The sequence below is a fragment of the Sus scrofa genome, chromosome 5 (assembly GCF_054392235.1).
Source record: "Sus scrofa isolate SSC_HxYL_T2T_F1_AM1 chromosome 5, Sscrofa_HxYL_maternal_Yorkshire_Landrace_v2.0, whole genome shotgun sequence".
NCBI lineage: Eukaryota > Metazoa > Chordata > Mammalia > Artiodactyla > Suidae > Sus > Sus scrofa.
This window is the reverse complement of record NC_139387.1, coordinates 34,679,993-34,699,962: the sequence shown is the minus strand read 5'-3', so window position 1 is coordinate 34,699,962 and position 19,970 is coordinate 34,679,993. Positions and strand designations below refer to the sequence as shown.

The 19,970-nt window shown below is 42.9% G+C and overlaps 1 protein-coding gene across 50 annotated transcripts in view; it reads left to right on the top strand.

The window, feature by feature from the left end:
* GRIP1 (glutamate receptor interacting protein 1) overlaps positions 1–19,970 on the top strand; it is a 766,103-nt gene that overhangs the window by 720,719 nt on the left and 25,414 nt on the right. For 8 of the 50 annotated variants that reach the window (XM_084956280.1, XM_084956279.1, XM_084956263.1 and 5 more), the window contains 4 exons: positions 6,425–6,484; positions 11,401–11,557; positions 13,466–13,577; positions 18,160–18,393. In XM_084956280.1, the coding sequence (XP_084812406.1) occupies positions 6,425–6,484; positions 11,401–11,557; positions 13,466–13,577; positions 18,160–18,393 (563 nt within the window). Of the gene's footprint in view, positions 1–6,424; positions 6,485–11,400; positions 11,558–13,462; positions 13,578–13,703; positions 13,749–18,159; positions 18,394–19,970 lie in introns of all 50 variants that reach the window. The other 42 variants (XM_084956278.1, XM_084956277.1, XM_084956261.1 and 39 more) reach the window with 7 other exon arrangements.

The following is a 19,970-nucleotide window of genomic DNA, read 5'->3' as shown; positions in this document are numbered from 1 at the left end:
TGGTTTCTATAATTATATCCCCAATATTGTTCTGCATTTGATATATTTTTTCCCACACTTTTATTGGTAGTGGTTTATCTTTATTTAGTTGGGTTTTTTTCTTTGCAAAGAACTGATTCTTGCACTTATTTATTAATTCCACTCTGGTTTTTTAACATAAATTTTTGCTTTTTTTTAAGGGCCACGCCCCATGGCATATAGAGGTTCCCAGGCTAGGGGTTGAATCGGAGCTACAGCTGCAGGCCTACGTCACAGCCCCAGCAACACCAGATCCAAGCCACTCATGGATATACTAGTCAGAGTTATTTCAGCTGAGCCACGACAGGAACTCCTAAAGTTTTCATTTTTAATTTAGTTAACTTTGTTCTTCTTGAGTTTGGTTCTGCTTGTGACTTGAGTGTATAATTCATTTATTTCCATGCTTCCTTATAGTTTTCAGAAAAGATGATGGTGATTAATCACAAAGATGCCAACATGTACAGAGAGTCCACCTTTCTTTTCATGCACTTGGGCAACTTGTCATAGTCTGTACAAAGAGTAGCACAGAGCAGCAGACTCAGCAGCATTCTCTCCTTAGGGGAGGGGAGTGTATTGTCTCTTCCATTTCTTTTCTCATCTCTACATGTGCATGTTCCATCTCTTTCTAAGATCTTGCCTTGCCCAGTTTTCCTTGAGCTCACATATCTCTGATCTTTAGTTTTATAGCGATGTACACTTTTAAAAATGTTGTGATGATAAATTTACCATTCATATTTATCATTTGCTCTGTGGCAGTCTTTTTCTCCTGACTATCCTTCATCTGCTATTGCTTTCTTTTTCTGTTCCTTCTCTCTCTGTCTCTGTACTGATTTTGTATATGTCTTATGCCAGTCCCTTTTGAATTATTGCTTAACTTTAAAGGAGATGACTTTTCTGTGGAGTTCCCGTCGTGGCGCAGTGGTTAACGAATCCGACTAGGAACCATGAGGTTGCAGGTTCGGTCCCTGCTCTTGCTCAGTGAGTTAACGATCCAGCGTTGCCGTGAGCTGTGGTGTAGGTCACAGACTCGGCTCGGATCCCGCGTTGCTGTGGCTCTGGCATAGGCCAGTGGCTACAGCTCCAATTCGACCCCTAGCCTGGGAACCTCCATATGCCGTGGGAGCAGCCCAAAGAAATAGCAAAAAGACAAAAAAATAAAATAAAATAAAATAAAGGAGATGGCTTTTCTGAATTGGAAGGGTACACAGTCTACCCCCAGTTCACAGGACCTGTGATGAGTGCGTTCGTCCTCAGCCAGCAGGTTGCAAACAAGGCAGAAGGAACTCTCCGGCAGCCCATCTCATGGCGAGATTGCTTCCTGCAGCCTGTGGCACATCTGGAGGAGTCTTTGAGCCTGCCTCCCTGGCTCTTCCCTGGTGCCAGACTGGGCCTAGGGCACTTCCTGCCACCAATCAAGGCAACCCATTCTAGTGTTCCAACAAAGCATTGTGGTTTTGCCTCATGCGGTGGCCCCTCTTTGGAGAGCTGGGCCCTCTCCACACTCTCTGGTCATAGGTATCTCCTCTTGCCGTCTCATCACCAGCCCCCACACCCCGTTTGTCTTTCACGGAATTTGATAACTTTCCCTATGTATTTTGGTTCCAGATTCTAGTCTTGCTAAAGATGGAGTTTATGTTCTGTTATGTGTCCTCACTTTTTGTCTTGAGGTGATTTCTAAAAGAAGGGAGAACTGGTTTTGTTCTGCCATTTTAAAACCACAGTCTCATGGACAGACATAGAGATTATCATACTAAGTAAGCCAGACAGAGAAAGACAAATATCGTATGATGTCAGTTATATGTGAACTTATTTCCAAAGCAGAAAGGGACTCACAGACATAGAAAATAAACTTAGGATTTCTGAAGGGGCAGTGGGTAGGGAGGGATAAATTAGGAGGTTGGAATTAACATATACACACTACTATATATTAAATAGATATCAGCAAGGACCTACTGTATAGCACAGGGAATGCTGCTCAATATTTTATAATAACCTATAAGGGAAAATAATTTGAAAAAGAATATATAGGCGTTCCCTTGTGGTACAGTGGGTTAAGGGTCCAGCATTGTCATTGCAGAGGTTCATGTTGATCCCTGGCCTGGGAACTTCTTCTACATGCCACAGCCACAGCCAAAAAAAAAAAAGAAAAAAAAGAAAAAAGAAAAGGAATATATATATATATATATATATATAAAATAAAAGGATATATATAAACTGAATTGCTTGTGCTGTACCCCTGAAACTAACAAAACATTATAAATCAAATACACTTCAATAACAAAACATTTAAAAAAAAAAAAACACAGTCTCATCTAAATACATTGAATATTTCTTGGCAAGAACAATTACAAATAGTTATACAAATGTATGACTTAATTTTCTCATTCTTAACAGAATTGGAGCTTTAGGAAATAAATTTGGCAGGAAATTATCTGGCTCACTCTCCTTTACTAAAATTGTCTTCCAAAAATGAAAGTAGTGGAAGGAGCTACAATCCCAGAAATTGTATGTAGAGCTGAAGATTGAATTTCAAAACCATGCTCTGATTTTAAACTTTATGAATAAGAACCATCATTGCTTAGTTCACTTTTCTACATTAATAGTGAATGTGAATTAAGAACTACCAATGAAAGATATTTATCTGTACAATATCGTGCTTCTGAAAACAAAAAATAGTACAATATTGGAGCATCAGAATTTTACAACTATCCAAGGTAGATTACCCTAAAAATGAAAATGATTATACCAAAATTCTATCAATTTTCAGCAGTACTTCCACTTATGAAGACCTGTTTTTCATCAGGCAGATGAATACAATTAAATATGATTCTCAGTGAGAGGAATCTAGACCAAATTTTATATTCTGTATTAGTTTGCTTGGGCTGCATAACAAAATACCCCAGACTGTGGCTTCAACAACAGACATCCATGTTCTCACTGGGAGGCCAGAAGCCCTTGATCAGGTGTGGGAAGGTGTGGCTTCTCCTGAGGCCCCTCTCTCCTTGGGTTGTCCTCCCACGGCCCCTCTTATGTGTATGCACATCCTTGGTGTCTCCCCTGTGTGCATTTCCTCCTCTTACAAGGACACTCATCAGATTGGACTGTGGCCCCACCCTATGACCTTGTTTAACTTGAATTACCTCTTGAAAGGCCCTGTCTCCAAATACTGTTGTGTGAGGAGTGAGGGTTTCAACATATGAATGGGGGGAAGGTGGCAAACAATTCACTCTGTGACATCCCTCACCTTAAGATACAAAGTAAAAAAACCAGATGCTGAAACCTAGACAGGAAAGAAAGAAGGAAGGAAGGATAGGAGGGAGACAGGTAGGCAGGGAGAAAGGGAATGGAGGGAGAAAAAAGGAAAAATGGAAAGGTTTCCAGTTCTAAACACAAAGAGTCATTACTTAGGAAATACATTTTTTTTTAAATTACTTCTGTCTTTCAACTTTTTAAATCAATGTTGAGCTTAAAATCTAGTCTTCAGTATCCTGCCTCTTAAGTTTATGGGCTTACATCATCAGTAAAAACAAAATCTAATTATACTTCTGGCAATTGATTTTTCTGACACCTGGGCTGCTTCATTTTTTTCATTTTTTTCTATGGCTTTTAAGCTTGACTGCTGGTGTAAAAGAACACTCCTCAGGGCCTGTTAACATATTCTCAACTGTGGCAACCAGCTTGCTTTTTACACAAGCCTAATTTCCCTCAGATATTCCCTATTTTATTTTGGCCATGCCCACAGCATGCAGAAGTTCCTGGGCCAGGGATCAAACCTGCATCACAGCAGTGAAAACACCAGATCCTTAACCACTAGGCCACGAGGGAACTCCTCCCTATTTTATTTTTTTTCCCCAGTTTCTTTATTTTTTTATTTTTTTAAATGATTTTTGTTTTTTTCCATTCTAGTTCGTTTACAGTCCTCCCTATTTTAAAGTATGCAGTCATCATCCACCTGCCATCAATTAGGGATTGGATTCGCCTACATATAAAAGAAATACAAATGATGATGTTTAAACAAGATAGAGCATTTTTTTGTTTTGTTTTGTTTTGTTTTTTCCTCCTACTGTAGGAAAGAGTCTGCAGGAGGCAGGTAGGAACCAGTCATCTCCCTACTTTCCACTGGCTTAAAATCTCTCATGCGTCTCCATTTATTACAGTTGCCTTTGTTATAAATCCTTCATCTGGCCTGAATATTACTTCCTTGCTTATCTTATTTTGAGCATCTTACCATTCCATATTACCATCAATGACCTTGAAAAAAACTAAATCACCCAATGCTACTCCCTTAAAAAAAAAAAAAAAAAAAAATCTTTTGCTGGATCTCTGTTGTTGTAGGAGGGAGCCAAAAGTTCTTAGTTTAAAACACAGAGTTCTTTGTAATCTAGTCCCCAACTACTTTATCAGTCTCATCTCCTGACACTCCCTTGCAATATCTTTGACTCTGCATCCTGACCTTCTCACCGTTCTCTGAGTAAGTTTTGGTCTTTGGTACCTTGATAGGTGTCTTGGGGTTACTCAATCCTGCCTTTACCAACTCTAAATTGGCTGAGGAATAGAAACTGGAGTCAGCAATGGATTAAAATACCGATTTTAATGGTGTTTGTTTTGGGGGTGGGGGGCAGAGTTGGGGGTGGGAGTAGAGAAGCTGGATTGAATGTACAGCCAGAATCAGGATTGATATTTCCCTACCCCAACCCAAGTCTGATGTTGGGATTAAATAAGGGGGAAATCAGATCTACAAAGCATACTGTAACTCCAGCATGTCAGTTGGGTTTGACTTAGCTAAATAGAACTAAAAACCCCAATATTACAGTTGTCAGGTTTGCCAAGGGATGAATGCCCAAGGCGAAGTTAATAAAGCAAAAGAGATTTATTCAGGCATCAGAGGGGCATAGGCTGAGCTCAAGATGGCGCCAGTGCTGACGGCTTATAAAGGATCTGGGGCGGGAATCTGTGGCAGGAACAACACAGAAGGAGGAGGGGAAGGTCAAGGGAGGGGTAGGGGATCCAGTCCCCATGGCAGACGGCAGTTAATCCTTGTAGGTGGTTAATCTATGTGGGCAGCTGTTTTCCGCAGGCCATTGTTTCTTGCTGCCCAACTTGAGCCTTCACAATCTGGGAGAGGGTATCCACAACAGGTCTCCAAGGTGAATAGCCACATTTGGGGGGCGTGGGGGGGTCTGTCTCCAGCCTCCTGGGAATCTATCAACAGTGACTTAAATCATAAAATAGGCATTTCAGAGCTAATATACAACTCCACAGTGTCAACAAGGACCCATACTCTTAAATGTTTCTTCTCTGTTATGCTTAATACTTGGCCTCCATCTTTGGGTTTAGCCAGTGGCCCAAGATAGTTATTGAGGCTCCAGCCATTTCATCTACATTCCAGGCAGCAGGAAAGAGAACTATAAGGAGGCTTTCCAGAAGTTTCATTTCCATGTCATTGGCCAGAACTTTTCACATAGTTAGATCAACATTGAAGAATCTCCCATCGTGGCTCAATGGAAATGAATCTGACTAGTATCCAAGAGGAGGCAGGTTTGATCCCTGGCCTCGCTCAGTGGGTTAAGGATCCAATGTTTCTGTGAGCTGTAGTGTAGGTCGAAGACGCAGCTCAGATCCCGCATTGCTGTGGCTCTGGCATAAGCTAGGGGCTACAGCTCTAATTCGAACCCTAGCCTGGGAACCTCCATATGCTGTGGGTGCATATGGAGACAATACATAAAAATCAGATTAAGACACTAAAAATTAACATTTAATTTCAAGAGAGGCTAGGACATATAGGCGGGGCAGCAGCAGCGGGGGAGAATGGGTCCAGAGAGACGCAAGAAGGGACTGAGCGTATATTTAGCTCTCTTTCCCAGAACTGGATAATTAGGGAAATCACTGCTCTCCTCTGGGGAGGAATAAGTACAGATGGTAAGAACGACCACAATACCCCTGGACCACTCTTCCCTCCCGACAGAACCTGAGGCCAGGGGTGGGGCTGATCGTGACCATGGCCATTCAAAGGGACCAGACCCAGATCTTCTGGGTTCAGGCCTAACCCAAATCACCTGGGCTGCGGGGCAGGGGTGGCTGATCTTGATCGCCTTTCCCAGTGCCTCCCGCCAGGCCCACACTGCCTACCCAGTTCTTCTACGGCTAAGTGCCAGCTTGTCCTCTCGTCCCAGCTGGCTGTCCCTTTTCCACTCTCACCTTTCATGACTTTGTCTCAACCCCCAGGTAGACCTCTGTTCTTTTCTATTTGTGTGTTCAGACTGAAAGGATAACACCTCTCACATGCTATCAGACCTCTCATTTTCTATCTGTGCCATTTCTCCAGCTCTTTCTCCCAGACAGATACTAAACTGCGGTTTTTGAGCGCGGGAACCTAGATTTTTTTTTTTTTTTTTTTTCCGTGCAGGCAGGTTGATTTCCATGGGACTGGGGTCGTCCAAAGGTGACAAGGTCTCTGCTGGTGATGGTGAGCTTTCTAGGTGGAGTTTTGTTTGTTTGTTTGTTTGTTTTCTGTGTGTGATAAAATTTATTTATTTATTTACTTATTTATTTTCCCACTGTACAGCAAGGGGATCAAGTTATCCTTACATGTATACATTACAATTACAGTTTTTTCCCCACCCTTTGTTCTGTTGCAACATGAGTATCCAGACAAAGTTCTCAATGCTATTCAGCAGGATCTCCTTGTAAATCTATTCTAAGTTGTATCTGATAAGCCCAAGCTCCCGATCCCTCCCACTCCCTCTCTCTCCCATCAGGCAGCCACAAGTCTTTTCTCCAAGTCCATGATTTTCTTTTCTGAGGAGATGTTCATTTGTGCTGGATATTAGATTCCAGTTATAAGTGATATCATATGGTATTTGTCTTTGTCTTTCTGGCTCATTTCACTCAGTATGAGATTCTCTAGTTCCATCCATGTTGCTGCAAATGGCATGATGTCATTCTTTTTATGGCTGAGTAGTATTCCATTGTGTATATATACCACATCTTCTGAATTCAATCATCTGTTGATGGACATTTGGGTTGTTTCCATGTCCTGGCTATTGTGAATAGTGCTGCAATGAACATGCGGGTGCATGTGTCTCTTAAGTAGAGCTTTGTCCGGATATATGCCCAAGAGTGGGATTGCAGGGTCATATGGAAGTTCTATGTATAGATTTCTAAGGTATCTCCAAACTGTTCTCCATAGTGGCTGTACCAGTTTACATTCCCACCAACAGTGCAGGAGGGGAACCTAGTTTTACTCTCTTTGCATTTCAGCTCCTCCTGTAGTACCTGGCTGGTCTTAGAGGCGCTAGAACATTTACTGAATTAGTTGTGCTGATTTCTTCCCTTCCCACCACCCCTGTTTTATAATAAGGAGACTGAAATCTTGATAAATTGAGGGGCTTAGTGAATAATCAAAGTAATGCGAGTTGGACTTCCCATCGTGGCTCAGCAGTTACGAATCTGACTAGCATCCATGAGGACGCATGTTTGATCCCTGGCCTCGCTCAGTGGGTTAAGGATCCAGCGTTTCCGTGAGCTGTGGTGTAGGTCGCAGACACAGCTCGGATCTGGCGTTGCTGTGGCTGTGGTGTAGGCCGGTGGCTACAGCTCCAATTCAACCCCTAGCCTGGGAACTTCCATATGCCCTGGGTATGGCCCTAAAAAGATTTTTAAAAAGTAATGTGATTTCACTGGTGATGCAGTGAGTTAAGGATCTGGTGTTGTCACTGCTGTGGTGTGGATTGCTGTTGTGACACAAGTTTGATCCCTGGCCTGGGAATTTATGCATGGATGTGACCAAAAGAAAGAGAGTAATACCTCCTTATGCTTGTGAGTATTATTCTCCTTGATTCTCATAGCAACATGGCAAAGCACGTGTAATTATCTCTATTTCACACAGAAGTGAGTTTGCCAAGCCTGCAGAGGAAGGAAGTAGCAAAGCTGAAATTTGAACCTAGGTCTTTTCCTACTTCAGTCCCTGTGCTAGGATAACATGGGCCAGACCCAGGTCTTCTGAGTTCTTGCCTAACCCCAAAATATTTGAATTGTACCCCTTTTTCATGCCCTGCTTTGTTGTGATAATTACTTAATAGTGCTTCTTAAGGAGTTCCCTGGTAGCCTAGTGCTTAAGGATCTGGTGTTGTCACTGCCATGGCTCAAGTCACTTCTGTGACATGAGTTCATTCCTTGGCCCAGGAATTTCCACATGCCTTAGATGTGGCCAAAAAAATAGTGCTTATTAAGACAAACCATGGTATGGACAGTCATGCCTTTTGGGGGGTGGGGACGGGCATTTTCCCAGTAGAGATGCTACACATCCACTCAAGCCCACCCTCACCCTCTGGCCCGGTCACCAAGAACTACTCACAATAGCTGGAAGGAAAATCAGAAAGTCAATCTGCACCATTTAAATATGTTGGGGGGGTTCCCATTATGGCTCGGTGGTTAGCGAACCCAACTAGTATCCACGAGGACGCGGGTTCGATCTCTGGCCTGACTCATTGGGTTAAGGATCTGGCGTTGCCATGAGCTGTGGTGTAGGTGGTAGACACAGCTCAGATCTGGGCTGCTGTGGCTGTGGTGTAGGCTGGCGGCTACAGCTCCGATTCGACCCCTAGCCTAGGAATCTCCATATGCTGCACAGGTGCAGCCTAAAAAGACAAAAGACAAAAACAACAACAACAAAAGCATGTTGGGATTGCCCAGGGGAAGTGAATGGTCATATGGGCGAGTGCTGTCAGAAAGGGACGCCCTCATGGGCACCAGCACTCAGCATTGGGCTCTTAGCAAGTTTAAAGCCAGTTAAAGGAAGTGAGCCTGGGCTTCCCCTAACTCTTTTGAATCACACACACACAAAATGAGATTTCGCATATGGGGAGGGGAGTTAGTTTATTTGGTTCAGAAGGAGAGAATGATGGCCTGTCAAAAGGAGCCCAGAGAAGTGCAGTGTTGCCCAGTCACTCCCCTTCAAGAGGAGACTCATGTGTTCCTGTAATTCAGCAGTGTTGATGGGAGGCTGCACATTCCCCACACAAGACTCCTTCCCAAAGCCTCACCCTGCACTTACACAAGAAAGGAAGGGAGATAGTGGGAGTTCCCTGGTGGTCTAGTGGTTAGGATTTAGCCCTTGCACCACAATGGCCAGGGTTCAATCCCTAGTCTGGGAATTGAGATCTCATATCAAGCCGCTGCACGCTGCAGCCAGAAGAAGAAGAAGAAGAAGAAGAGGGAGAAGAAGAGGGAGAATGAGATGCTGACCTATAAATATCTTCTCTCTGCCAAGAACATCGGGTCCTTGGTTTCCTAAAACAGGAGGTTCATAGCGTATCGCTGTGATGCAACTGTGGGCTTTACCCTGCAATGTGGAGATCAGATGCTTTTGATCAGATTACATTATCTTTGGACATTCTGCTTTCTCTGGATTCTAACTGATAGTGAGAATGGCATTTTAGGACCAAACAAAGGGAAAGTGGATGGGGAAGGTGAAGCAAGGGGTGGCAGAGAGACCATCATTTTATGCGGTTGGTTCATTTAATTGTATGTGAAATTAGGGCCCTGGGCCTATTTGCTATATTATGTGTTTTTAAACACAGTGAGAAATACATCTTATATTGCAACCCAGTCCACACATGGAAACACACACACACACATATACACAATGGGTCACAACCTGAAATGGTAGGTGAAGCCATGCATGGTAGTTATAGCACAAACCATGGCATCAGACTTGCCAAGCAGCCCCCGCTCCTCCATTTGAACCCCCTACCCCAAAGAATTTTGAAGCACTGCAGACCCCACCACACACTTAAAGTTGTCATCTTAACTTTTTTCTCCCCAAATGGTTAATACTTGCCCAAACTGTCATTTCCAGTCTGTGGTAATTAGGCTTTAAATATATTTTTGTCAAAATGTGGAGGCAGAGATTTAGCCCAGACTCGTGGAAAATGTCCATTATGTAACCTGATTGTCAAAACTATTCCCCACCGTCCCCCCTCAAACTAATCAGAGTTCACTCCCTGTCAGGATGTCGGCCTTCATTTTGCCATGCGAATAAACATCATAATGCACGCCCCCTCCTCTCCTTTCTGAATTCTGATTCTGAGATACAGAGATCGATGGATGAGTCTGTGCCTGGCGGAAACAGCCTCCACCCCCGAGCCCTTCCTTCAGGAAGGAGTCTTTCCCTAGTTATCCCTTGATTTGGTGCCTGGGGGTTTTTATATCCCAGGGCCAAGATCCTTCAAACATTTGAGATGAACAAGAAATACGTCTTCCATTTGTAAAGGCGCAGAAAAACAAATCTCAGGCCCCCAGAATTTTCTCAGCGGGGCTGATTTGGGGAAGATGTTAAGTGTGGAACTTTAGAAGCTAAAGATTGATTTTCCTGAAATTAGGTCTGGAACCTTCAGGAAATTTTGCAGATACCCCTAGGTACTTGAATGCAAATAATGAATGGTACCCTCCTGCAAAGGCCATTATGAAGAATAAATAAGGTGATACAAATTAAGCACTTAATGAAGTTCTGGGTGCATAGTCAATTGCAGTTATTGCTGTTGCTGTAGTTGTTTGACCCCTTTGCTCCCTAGCAGTGTAATTTCTCAGTGGCTGAAGTGATCCTCAGGCCCATCTCGGCTGTCTGTGGGCCCCAGCCAGCTTAGCCATGCACGGTCCACACCTATGCAACCAGCACCTTTGGCCACTCCTTGGGCCTGGAACACACATCTGGTGGCAGGTTCCACTCTCAGAAGGACAGACCTGGGAAGTTGCCATTGTGGCTCAGTGAGTTAAGAACCAGACATAGCATCCGTGAGGATACAGGTTGGATCCCTGGCCTCACTCAGTGGTTAAGGATCCGGGGTTGCCACAAGCTGGAGTATAGGTTGCAGAAGCAGCTAGGACCAGTGTTGCCATGGCTGCAGTGTGGCCTGGCAGCTGCAGCACCCATTTGACCCCTAGCATGGGAATTTTTGTATAGCATGAGTGCAGCCATAAAAAGAAAAAAGGACAGACTTGGATTAGAAGCCCTCGCACACTCTGGAGGTGGACTCAGGGTGTCTGGGCAGGAAAGTCAGGGTTTTGATTTTCTAGAGCTTGCTCTAGGAAGGGGTGGATACAGGTCTGGATACATCCCCAGCTGAGCAGATTTCTCAACTGAACAGAGGATACGAGAGCCATATAAGCACAGGCCCAGCGCTGGGCTTTCCTGCTTAAGTCTAAGGGTCTTACCTTAGGGCTGTTAGAATCAGTTGGGATAATAGGTGTGCATGTGTCTTTCATAAGACTTAATTATGATCCCGAATTCAGTAAAAGTCAGCCTCCTCAAACAAACTAATGGAAACCTCAAGAAAAAGACTAGTTACGAAAATGGAATCTAATGCCTTGTTTTTGTTTCAGGCACTGGCTTTCAGGCCTCAGGTTACAACTTCAATACCTATGACTGGAGGAGCCCCAAACAGAGGGGCAGTTTGTCCCCGGTCACCAAGCCGCGAAGCCAGACTTACCCAGATGTGGGGCTGAGTAATGAAGACTGGGACCGATCCACAGTCAGTGGGTAAGGTTTTTACCAGCTGCTGCCCTGTCCCACCTGCTCCTGCGTCCTTTGGGCCAGATATGAACTTCTCTGCTTCCAGCAGCCCCTGCCGGTGGCATTGGGAGCCCCGCATGAAGCCGCTTTAACTATCCATCCCAGCCCAGTGGCGGGGTTCTAGGACTCAGGCCTGCCCGGCCAGAGCCAACACCCACACAGAAGGGAAAGAGCTCAGCTTCCCCTAAAGAAAGCAACAGTAGGGAATTCCTCTTGTGGCTCAGTGGGTTAAGAACCTGGCTAGTATCCAGGAGGGCGTGGGTTCAATCCCTGGCCTCACTCAGTGGGTTAAGGATCAGATGTTGCCACAAGCTGAGGTGTAGGTCCCAGCTGCAGCTCAGATCCCATGTTGCTGTGGCATCTGCGGTTCCGATTCGACTCCTGGCCTGGGAACTTCCATATGCTGCAGGTGTAGCTGTATAAAGAAAAAAAAGATAAAAGAAAGAAAACCACAGTTGCACATGGGGAAAATCGTCTGTAAACTGTGTCCTCACTCTATGATTAATTTCCTCTTCTTTCGTTTAAAGGTAGTTTCACATTAACTTACATTAAAAAAAAAATTTTTTTTTTTTGGAGTTGTTGTGCCTCAGTGGTAATGAGCCCGACTGGTATTCATGAGGATTCGGGTTCGATCCCTGACCTCACTCAGTGGGTTAAAGATGTGGCATTGCTGTGAGCTGTGGTGTAGGTCACAGACACGGCTCAGATCTGGCGTTGCTGTGGCGTAGGCTGGTGACTACAGCTCCAATTCAACCCCTAGCCTGGAAACTTCCATATGCCATGGGTGCAGCCCTAAAAAGACAAAAAAAAAATTTTTTTTTTAAATTGGGAGTCCCATGTTTTTAACTGAGAGGTCTATTTTAGCAGTTTGCTCCTTACCGAAGTATTTTAAGACCATAAAAAGTGATAGCTGAAACTGACAGCACTAATAGCCTAAGCCTAGCCAGAACCCAGGTTGGGACTTGAACCCGCAGTTTTAAATTAGAATCAGTCACCTGGTGTCTGGACTCACTGAGGTTCAGGTTCTCCATGCCTCCGCACAGGAGGAATTCAGCAAGAGACAAAGTGATAGACAAGAAATAGATTTATTAGGATAGGACACTCTCGAGAGATGCAAGCGGGCAGGCAAGGAGGCTCTGCCCCCAGGATCCGGTGGGCTACAGTTTCATCATCCCAGGGGAGTTGGGAACTGAAAAGACTGCCTCTTCCTCTTTCTTCAAGTAGGAGCCCCTCCTTAGTATCCGGTAAGGAGTGTATTCAAATCAGCAGAAGGGTGGTCCTCAAACTCTGAATCTGAATGCAGGCTCACCCCATCCCCTACCCAATGACTTGAGGCTTATCTCAAGTCTCCACTAGTGACACAAGCCTACCTTGTTCTCGTGGTCGTCTCGAGATGTTATTAGCTTACAGTGATCTCCCAAAGTCCCCTAGGTTTCCCTCTCACTCTGTGGTCCCTTATTGGGTCTTCTACAACTGCCTGTGCCTACTCCATCCCTATCCATAGCACTTAACTGATCTATAATGATGTTTAGAAGGAGCGGGGAAAACATATTTTTCTCTCTCAAAGAAGAGGGCTGTTTCTCTTTTCCCTGTAGATAGAGCAGCTGAAAGAGTCCCATTCAGCAGTAGCCGTGACTTCTCTGAAATTCCATGAGAAAGACAATGGTCCTTGCAGACACTGCATGGTCTTTGCAACACTGAGTTCCCTAAAGCTTCCTTCCACTGGAACTGGCCTGTCTTGGAAGCCACAGGTGGAGCAGAGCCAGCTCCAAAATGAATCTCTATTGTGTGTGTGTGAGATGAGAGAGATTCTGGATATGGGGGAAAAAATATGTCTGGCAAGTTCTTAACGCAGCCTGTGCTCTTTGACAGCAGTTTTGCAGGGGCTCCCGACAGCACAGAGGCCGAGCAAGAGGAGAACTTCTGGTCCCAAGCGCTGGAGGATTTGGAAACCTGTGGACAGTCAGGAATCCTGAGAGAACTCGAGGTAGCCTCAGTCCTGCTACTTAACTTTTCTTGTTTCTACATTCATTTTTGTTTCGTTTTCTTTTGGTCCTTTTGAGTTTGCATTGATCACACCAGTTCATTTAAAAGCTTTAACCCCTTTCCACAGGAGAAAGCTGACAGGCGTGTGTCTTTGAGAAACATGACTCTCTTGGTAGCTACCCTTTCTGTTTATCTTTTTGCTTGTGCAGCTGCCTTCCCTGCCCCCTTGCCTTCCAGACAGTGATTTGATTTGACCCAATGCAGTTGAAAGTATTGATTTCCCCATTTCCACCCCACCCCAAGCTGACTGACCTGTGGCTTCTGCCATTGCTCCCTGCTAACCCTGACTGTACCTGTTTGCCACGGGATCGCTAGGGGCCAGCTAAGTTTCCCAGCAGTGGTGTCTCTCATTCTCTTATTTGCTTTCGAAAGGTTTCTTTGGCATGTTTTCTTTTGTACCTGGTAGAGACGTTAATTTGATCGTGAAGAGGAACATAAGAGGAAATTTTTCTTTCATGTCATTGTGCCCTAAAAGTAGACGACAATGCAGCTGGTAAAAAAAAAAAAAAAAAAAAAAAGAAAAAAAAATTTAAATTTAAAAAATAAAGGCCAGTCTGATAAGCAGTCAAAATATTCCACAGTACATTGATGTTAATTGCAAATCCTGATTCTGTGTTAACTTGATGTGAATTCAAGGAGCTGCAGAGAGATGGAGTATAATAGCTGAACTCCTGGTGAGTTCTTTAATCAAACCCATAAATTTGCTGACGGTAGTCACGCTTTGGTCTGGGAAGTCCCGGACTGTTTCCTTTTATGTTCTTTTAAATTTTCTGAGCTGTTTAAAAAAAAAAAAAAAAAAGTAGCAAAAGTCTCATTTTTATTTTGATGTCGTATGAGGTCCCCAAGTCACCATAAGGAATGTGAATGGCCTAACTGGGTGGACTCTTGCAATTCTAAAAATGATGACTCATCTTGATATTATTTTGCTTCTCAATTGCATGTGTGGATATTTTATGTGAGTCTAATGTTTGTGAATCTGCAAAGAGAATTATAAAGAAAACTATTAGTTTGAATTTGTAAACATCATGGTATTACCTGGCATGAACTTCAGCTTCAGAGCACAGTTAAAGGACCTGGAGATGGATAATCCTTTAAAATATAAATGACTCAAGATGTTAGCAGTTTGATTTCTTTTCCTGCGACTTTCAAAAAAAGTAGAATGCTTAAGTATCAGCTGGCTTATTTAAACTTTTACTGCTTCCTGTATGGAGAATGCTCTGCAGAAGAGGCCCAAACTGAAGAAGGATATCAATTTCCAATTTTTGAACCTATTTCTGCTTTTAAAAGCGTGTTTTGGCTCATATGTCTTTTTCACTTGGCATTTTGAAATACTTCTCTTTTGAAGAAGCAGTTATTCTTCTCATAGTTTCTTTTCCATTAGGTAAGATGAAGATCATGTGAAAATTAATACACTGAGATTGTTTTCACCCAGAGATTGAGTTACCTAATGAAAATGATATCCATCAGCACAGAAGTTATGTTGCAGCAGCCAATAGATTTTCTCTAGCATCACTTCAGGCAGGTGTGGCCCTTGAAATTATACATCCAGAAAAAAGTTGCTTGAACTTATAAGCCAAAGAGAAATTAAAGTTTTCAACTAGGAAGAATGATCGACACATCCTTAGAATCTTATTCACACTTTGGGAACAAAGTCCATTCATTCATTTGTTTCAATGAACTTTGATCCCTTAATTGTAAATGCTACTCTGCAAAAAATATTATTGCAGCTAGGTTCCTGCATATGAAATTTATATCCAGTATAAAAGTTAAAGCATACTGTAACTATAACAAATATAGAAGACGAGCTAAGATGGAAAGTGATTAAAATTGAAATAAAATGATAATTATACTAATCATTTTCCCCATTGCTAGCAATAATTTAGGTTCAATTTTAGCACTGAAAAACTCAGACTATGACTTTGGACAAGTTACTTAATCTCTCTTATCAGCTATTTCTTCTTTAAAATATGGGGATTATAATGACTAATTCTTATATGGCGCTTAACACAGAACACGGCACTTAATCAATGTTCAATAGGAATTCTTTTTTCTGCTTTTTTGAGTAATGAATACATACTGTCTTAACTATTTTTTGCTTAGTATAACACGGAAGAAGATTTAACTAAATGTCATGTAGAAAACTCTTAAACATACTCCTTCTAGGAGTTCCCGTCGTGGCGCAGTGGTTAACGAATCCGACTAGGAACCATGAGGTTGCGGGTTTGGTCCCTGCCCTTGCTCAGTGGGTTAAGGATCCGGCGTTGCCGTGAGCTGTGGTGTAGGTTGCAGATGTGGCTCGGATCATGCGCTGCTGTGGCTCTGGCATAGGCCGGTGGCTACAGCTCCGATTCGACCCCTAGCCTGGGAACCTCCATATGCCGTGGGAGTGGCCCAAGAAATAGCAAAAAGACAAAAAAACAAAACAAAACAAAACATACTCCTTCTAAGTTGTATGCATACCAGTTATCTCACTGATAATTTTCAAAAAGTATAGTTATGAGTTGCACAAAATGAAAACAGGTGATGCATACTCTGGAAGCAAAAATAAATCCTAGAAAACATCAAATAGTTTTTTAAACTTTTTTAAAAAGTTTAAAACCTGAAACCTCATGGTTCCTGGTCGGATTCGTTAACCACTGCGCCACAACAGGAACTCCTAAACTTTTTTATTTTAGTTTTTCTGTTTGTGTTTTAATGTCAGTATTCCTTCAGAGATGTCACTCATTCTGTTTACTTTAAACAAAGCAATCAATCCATCCTTTGAAAACTTGATCTGGAAACCTACTGATAAGATGTCCTTGCTTCCATCAGAACTCTTTCCAGATCAGCTTATATAACTCCTGTTGTGACTAAGGATTATCAAAGCAGAACTGTTGTCTCTCAGCTGTAGCAGTTCTTCTACTTCCAACGTGTTTCCTGCTAATCCCATGAAAAATGAGTATAAATTTGTTAACAAAGCCAATAACTAGTCCAAATAGGTAAAAAAAAGTGGATGGTCATCAGGGAGAGAAAACACTCATCAGATACTGTTGGCTAGAGTAGATTAAACAAAGAAATGATATATGTGAGTTAAGTACCATAAGGTAAAAGGATGCCCCATGTTACCACGAAGCTAGTAATAGAAAAGTTTCAGTTTAAAAGGGATTTATCTGAAATAAACCATAATATGAATAATCCACACTGGACAAATAAGGTGGGTTTTTTTTTTTCCATTTACTAAAAGGTCAGTTTTATATGTTACAGCCTCATATTTGACTGAGAATCAGTACAGCCTGGAAGTCGAACATAACAGTTCTGAAGACAGATTGCTGGGTTGTAATCCCAGACTCTTGGGCAAGTTGCTTCCTTTATCCAAGCATCCCTTTCCTTAACTGAAAGGAGGAGGTGTAATTATTACACCTCTTTGTGCCTCAGTTTCCTCACTTGTAAATTAGGAAGAAAATCAGCACTTGCCTCATAAAATTGGCATGATGCTTAAATAGGTGAATGCATTCAAAGAACTCAACAAATGACACTTTCATTACTTTTAGCATCAGTATTAATATAAATCACTAGATATGGTGTAGCCAGTCACGTAGGAGATGGAATTTGTTTTCTGTTCCCATGATTTCAGGCAGATTCACCGATGCTGGCATCCCATTATCTAACCATCATATCAAAGAACATGGAGCTGGCCCCAGGCATATTTTCAGAATGTTAGCATCCTCTAACCATGAGAAATGAACATCCCCAACATGATTTTAGTTTCAAATGCTCCTTCACTTCCACTTCTGATTCTCGGTCATTTTTGAGATCTGACCTTGCCATTCCTCATGTATTATGGAGGGAATATATGGAAACTGAACAAACTTCTCAATTCACTGGTAAAATCCAATCCAAGTCTCACTGCTTTTGAGCAAAGGGTTGAATCCAGTAGCATGATGAATGACTATTCCTCAAAGCAGTCTTACATAAAGGCCATTTCGAAGGAACATGGACCTGTGCCAAACGATGTGGAGACCTAGCTGATCCCCAAGCGTCTCAGGCAGGTCACGTGGTCACAGGAAGGACAATATGCCAGAGCTGGGTAGGCAGCATAGAAGAAGCTGTCACCTGTGTATCCACAGCCTCAACCCACCGAGAAGTTCTTCATTCATTTCTGTAAGCTATATTAAAGGTTGCCTCATGAACCCCATCTTTAGAGCCCACTCAGTGGAAAGTTAATGCTTAAAATGTAGTTTGTAGTAAGCAGATGTTAGAGCTTTTCAGTTTGCCTCAAACCTGCCAGGGGTGGTATTTGATTAAATAAACTCAACGGCTTAAGTACTTAAATTGGATTTGAGATGTGCCTTATAAATGTCACTTGCAAAACATTTTCTCAGACTTCCCTTGTGCAATTACTATGTCCATTCTCCAGCCTTTGGTTATGCCCTGAAGAGGCCGTATTTTGACTGGGCAGAAGGAGGAATGTGCTTAATGTTGAGCAACCGAACCCTTTTCTTAGTCCGTGGTTTAATTGTTTCTGAAAATTGTCAATGCCACAGGCAACAATCATGTCGGGGAGTACGATGAGTTTGAATCACGAGGCCCCTACACCTCGCAGTCAGCTGGGGCGACAGGCCAGCTTCCAGGAACGGAGCAGCTCACGGCCACACTATAGCCAAACCACTCGGAGCAACACTCTGCCCTCAGATGTGGGCAGGAAGTCTGTCACCCTGAGGAAAATGAAACAAGAAATAAAGGAGATCATGTCCCCAACGCCTGTGGAGCTGCACAAGGTCAGGAAGCTTTCTTTTCTTCCCTTGGGGTCACATTTCGCAGGCATTGGGCACACCGTGGGCGTCCTGGTGCAAGCCTGATCGTGACATCCTACTGTGGGCTCAGCCCAGGGGAGAGGCCAGAGCAGTAAGGCAGATCATCAGAGATACTGTTCTCAAAACAAGATCTTTGAGCGGTGATCTCATAAAATGGGAAACATGGGCTTTCAAACAGGGGGTTGATCCAAAATGTATTTCTGGCTGAAATCTTCTCACAGAAGTTTGAGGTTCCAGGGTCACACGGTGCTTTAATGAATCGATCGGTTATTCCAACTTCATTGCAAAGGGGAAGGATTTTCTAAATGTCATTCATTGCTAGCTTCAGTGAAAAGGGATTTCAGTGGTGTTGGAAGCTTAATCATCAATTACAGACTTCTCAGTAGATGGGTATATTATTCAGGGGACTTGAAGTTCCCTTGGAGACATGATTCGGATGTCTTGGGTCAGGAGAGGGTAAGCCCTGGTTATGTTCCATCTCTGCTATGATAATTGCTTCACTGTACTTCTTGGAAGAAAACCCATGATTGCAAACAGAACTGAATTTGAGTTGCTGGCAGAGTTTAATAAGGCATATGTAGGTGACAGAGTCTGTGGAAGCCTGGGCCAGGGAAAGCAGTGAAAGGGAGGTTTCTCTTGTTTTCTTTTGTCAAACTCTAATGCTTGTTGTCGCTATTAATATGTAAGGATGTACAGATAATAACAATCTCAGCCCATTTTTCTTGGGAGCCAAGACCTTCGCTGTAGTTAATAATCTGTTGACTAGGAATGAGTTATTTGTCTTATCCACAAGAGCAAATAAATGTCAGGTTGAGGGAAGGTAATAGGCCAGCGACTCCCTTTTTCCTCTAAAGACGTCGTTCTCTCTAACTGCCTATTAAAAAGTATCTCTTTATGGAGTTCTTGCTATGGCATAGTGGGTTAAAGATCTGGTGCAGGTCGTAGCTGCAGCTCAAATTTGAACCCTGGCCTGGGAACTTGCATATGCCTCAGGTGCAGCCAAAAAAAAAAAAAAAAAAATAGTAGCTATTTATTGAGCAGCCAAAAAAGGACATGGTGAAATAAAGGATTGTATGGAAAGTTGGGTTCTGAACTCTGTGTTCCAATCCTGGGTTCATTCTTTCATTCCTCATTCATTCATGCAGTACACAGACTACATACATTACTTAATGTATTGTGGGCACTCCCATTGAGGCTCAGCAGTTATGAAGCCAACTAGCATCCATGAGAATGTGGGTTCAATCCCCACCGTCACTCAGTAGGTTGAGGATCCCGCATTGCCGTGGCTATGATGTGGGCCAGCAGCTGTGGCTCCAATTCTACCCCTAGCCCAGTTACTTCCATATGCTGTAGGTGTGGCCCTGAAAGAGAGAAAGAAAGAGAGAAAGAGAAAGAAAGAAAGAAGGAAAGAAAGAAGGAAAGAAAGAAAGAAAGAAAGAAAGAAAGAAAGAAAGAAAGAAAGAAAGAAAGAAAGAGAAAGAAAGAAAGAAAGAAAGAAAGAAAGAAAGAAAGAAGGAAAGAAAGAAGGAAAGAAAGAAAGA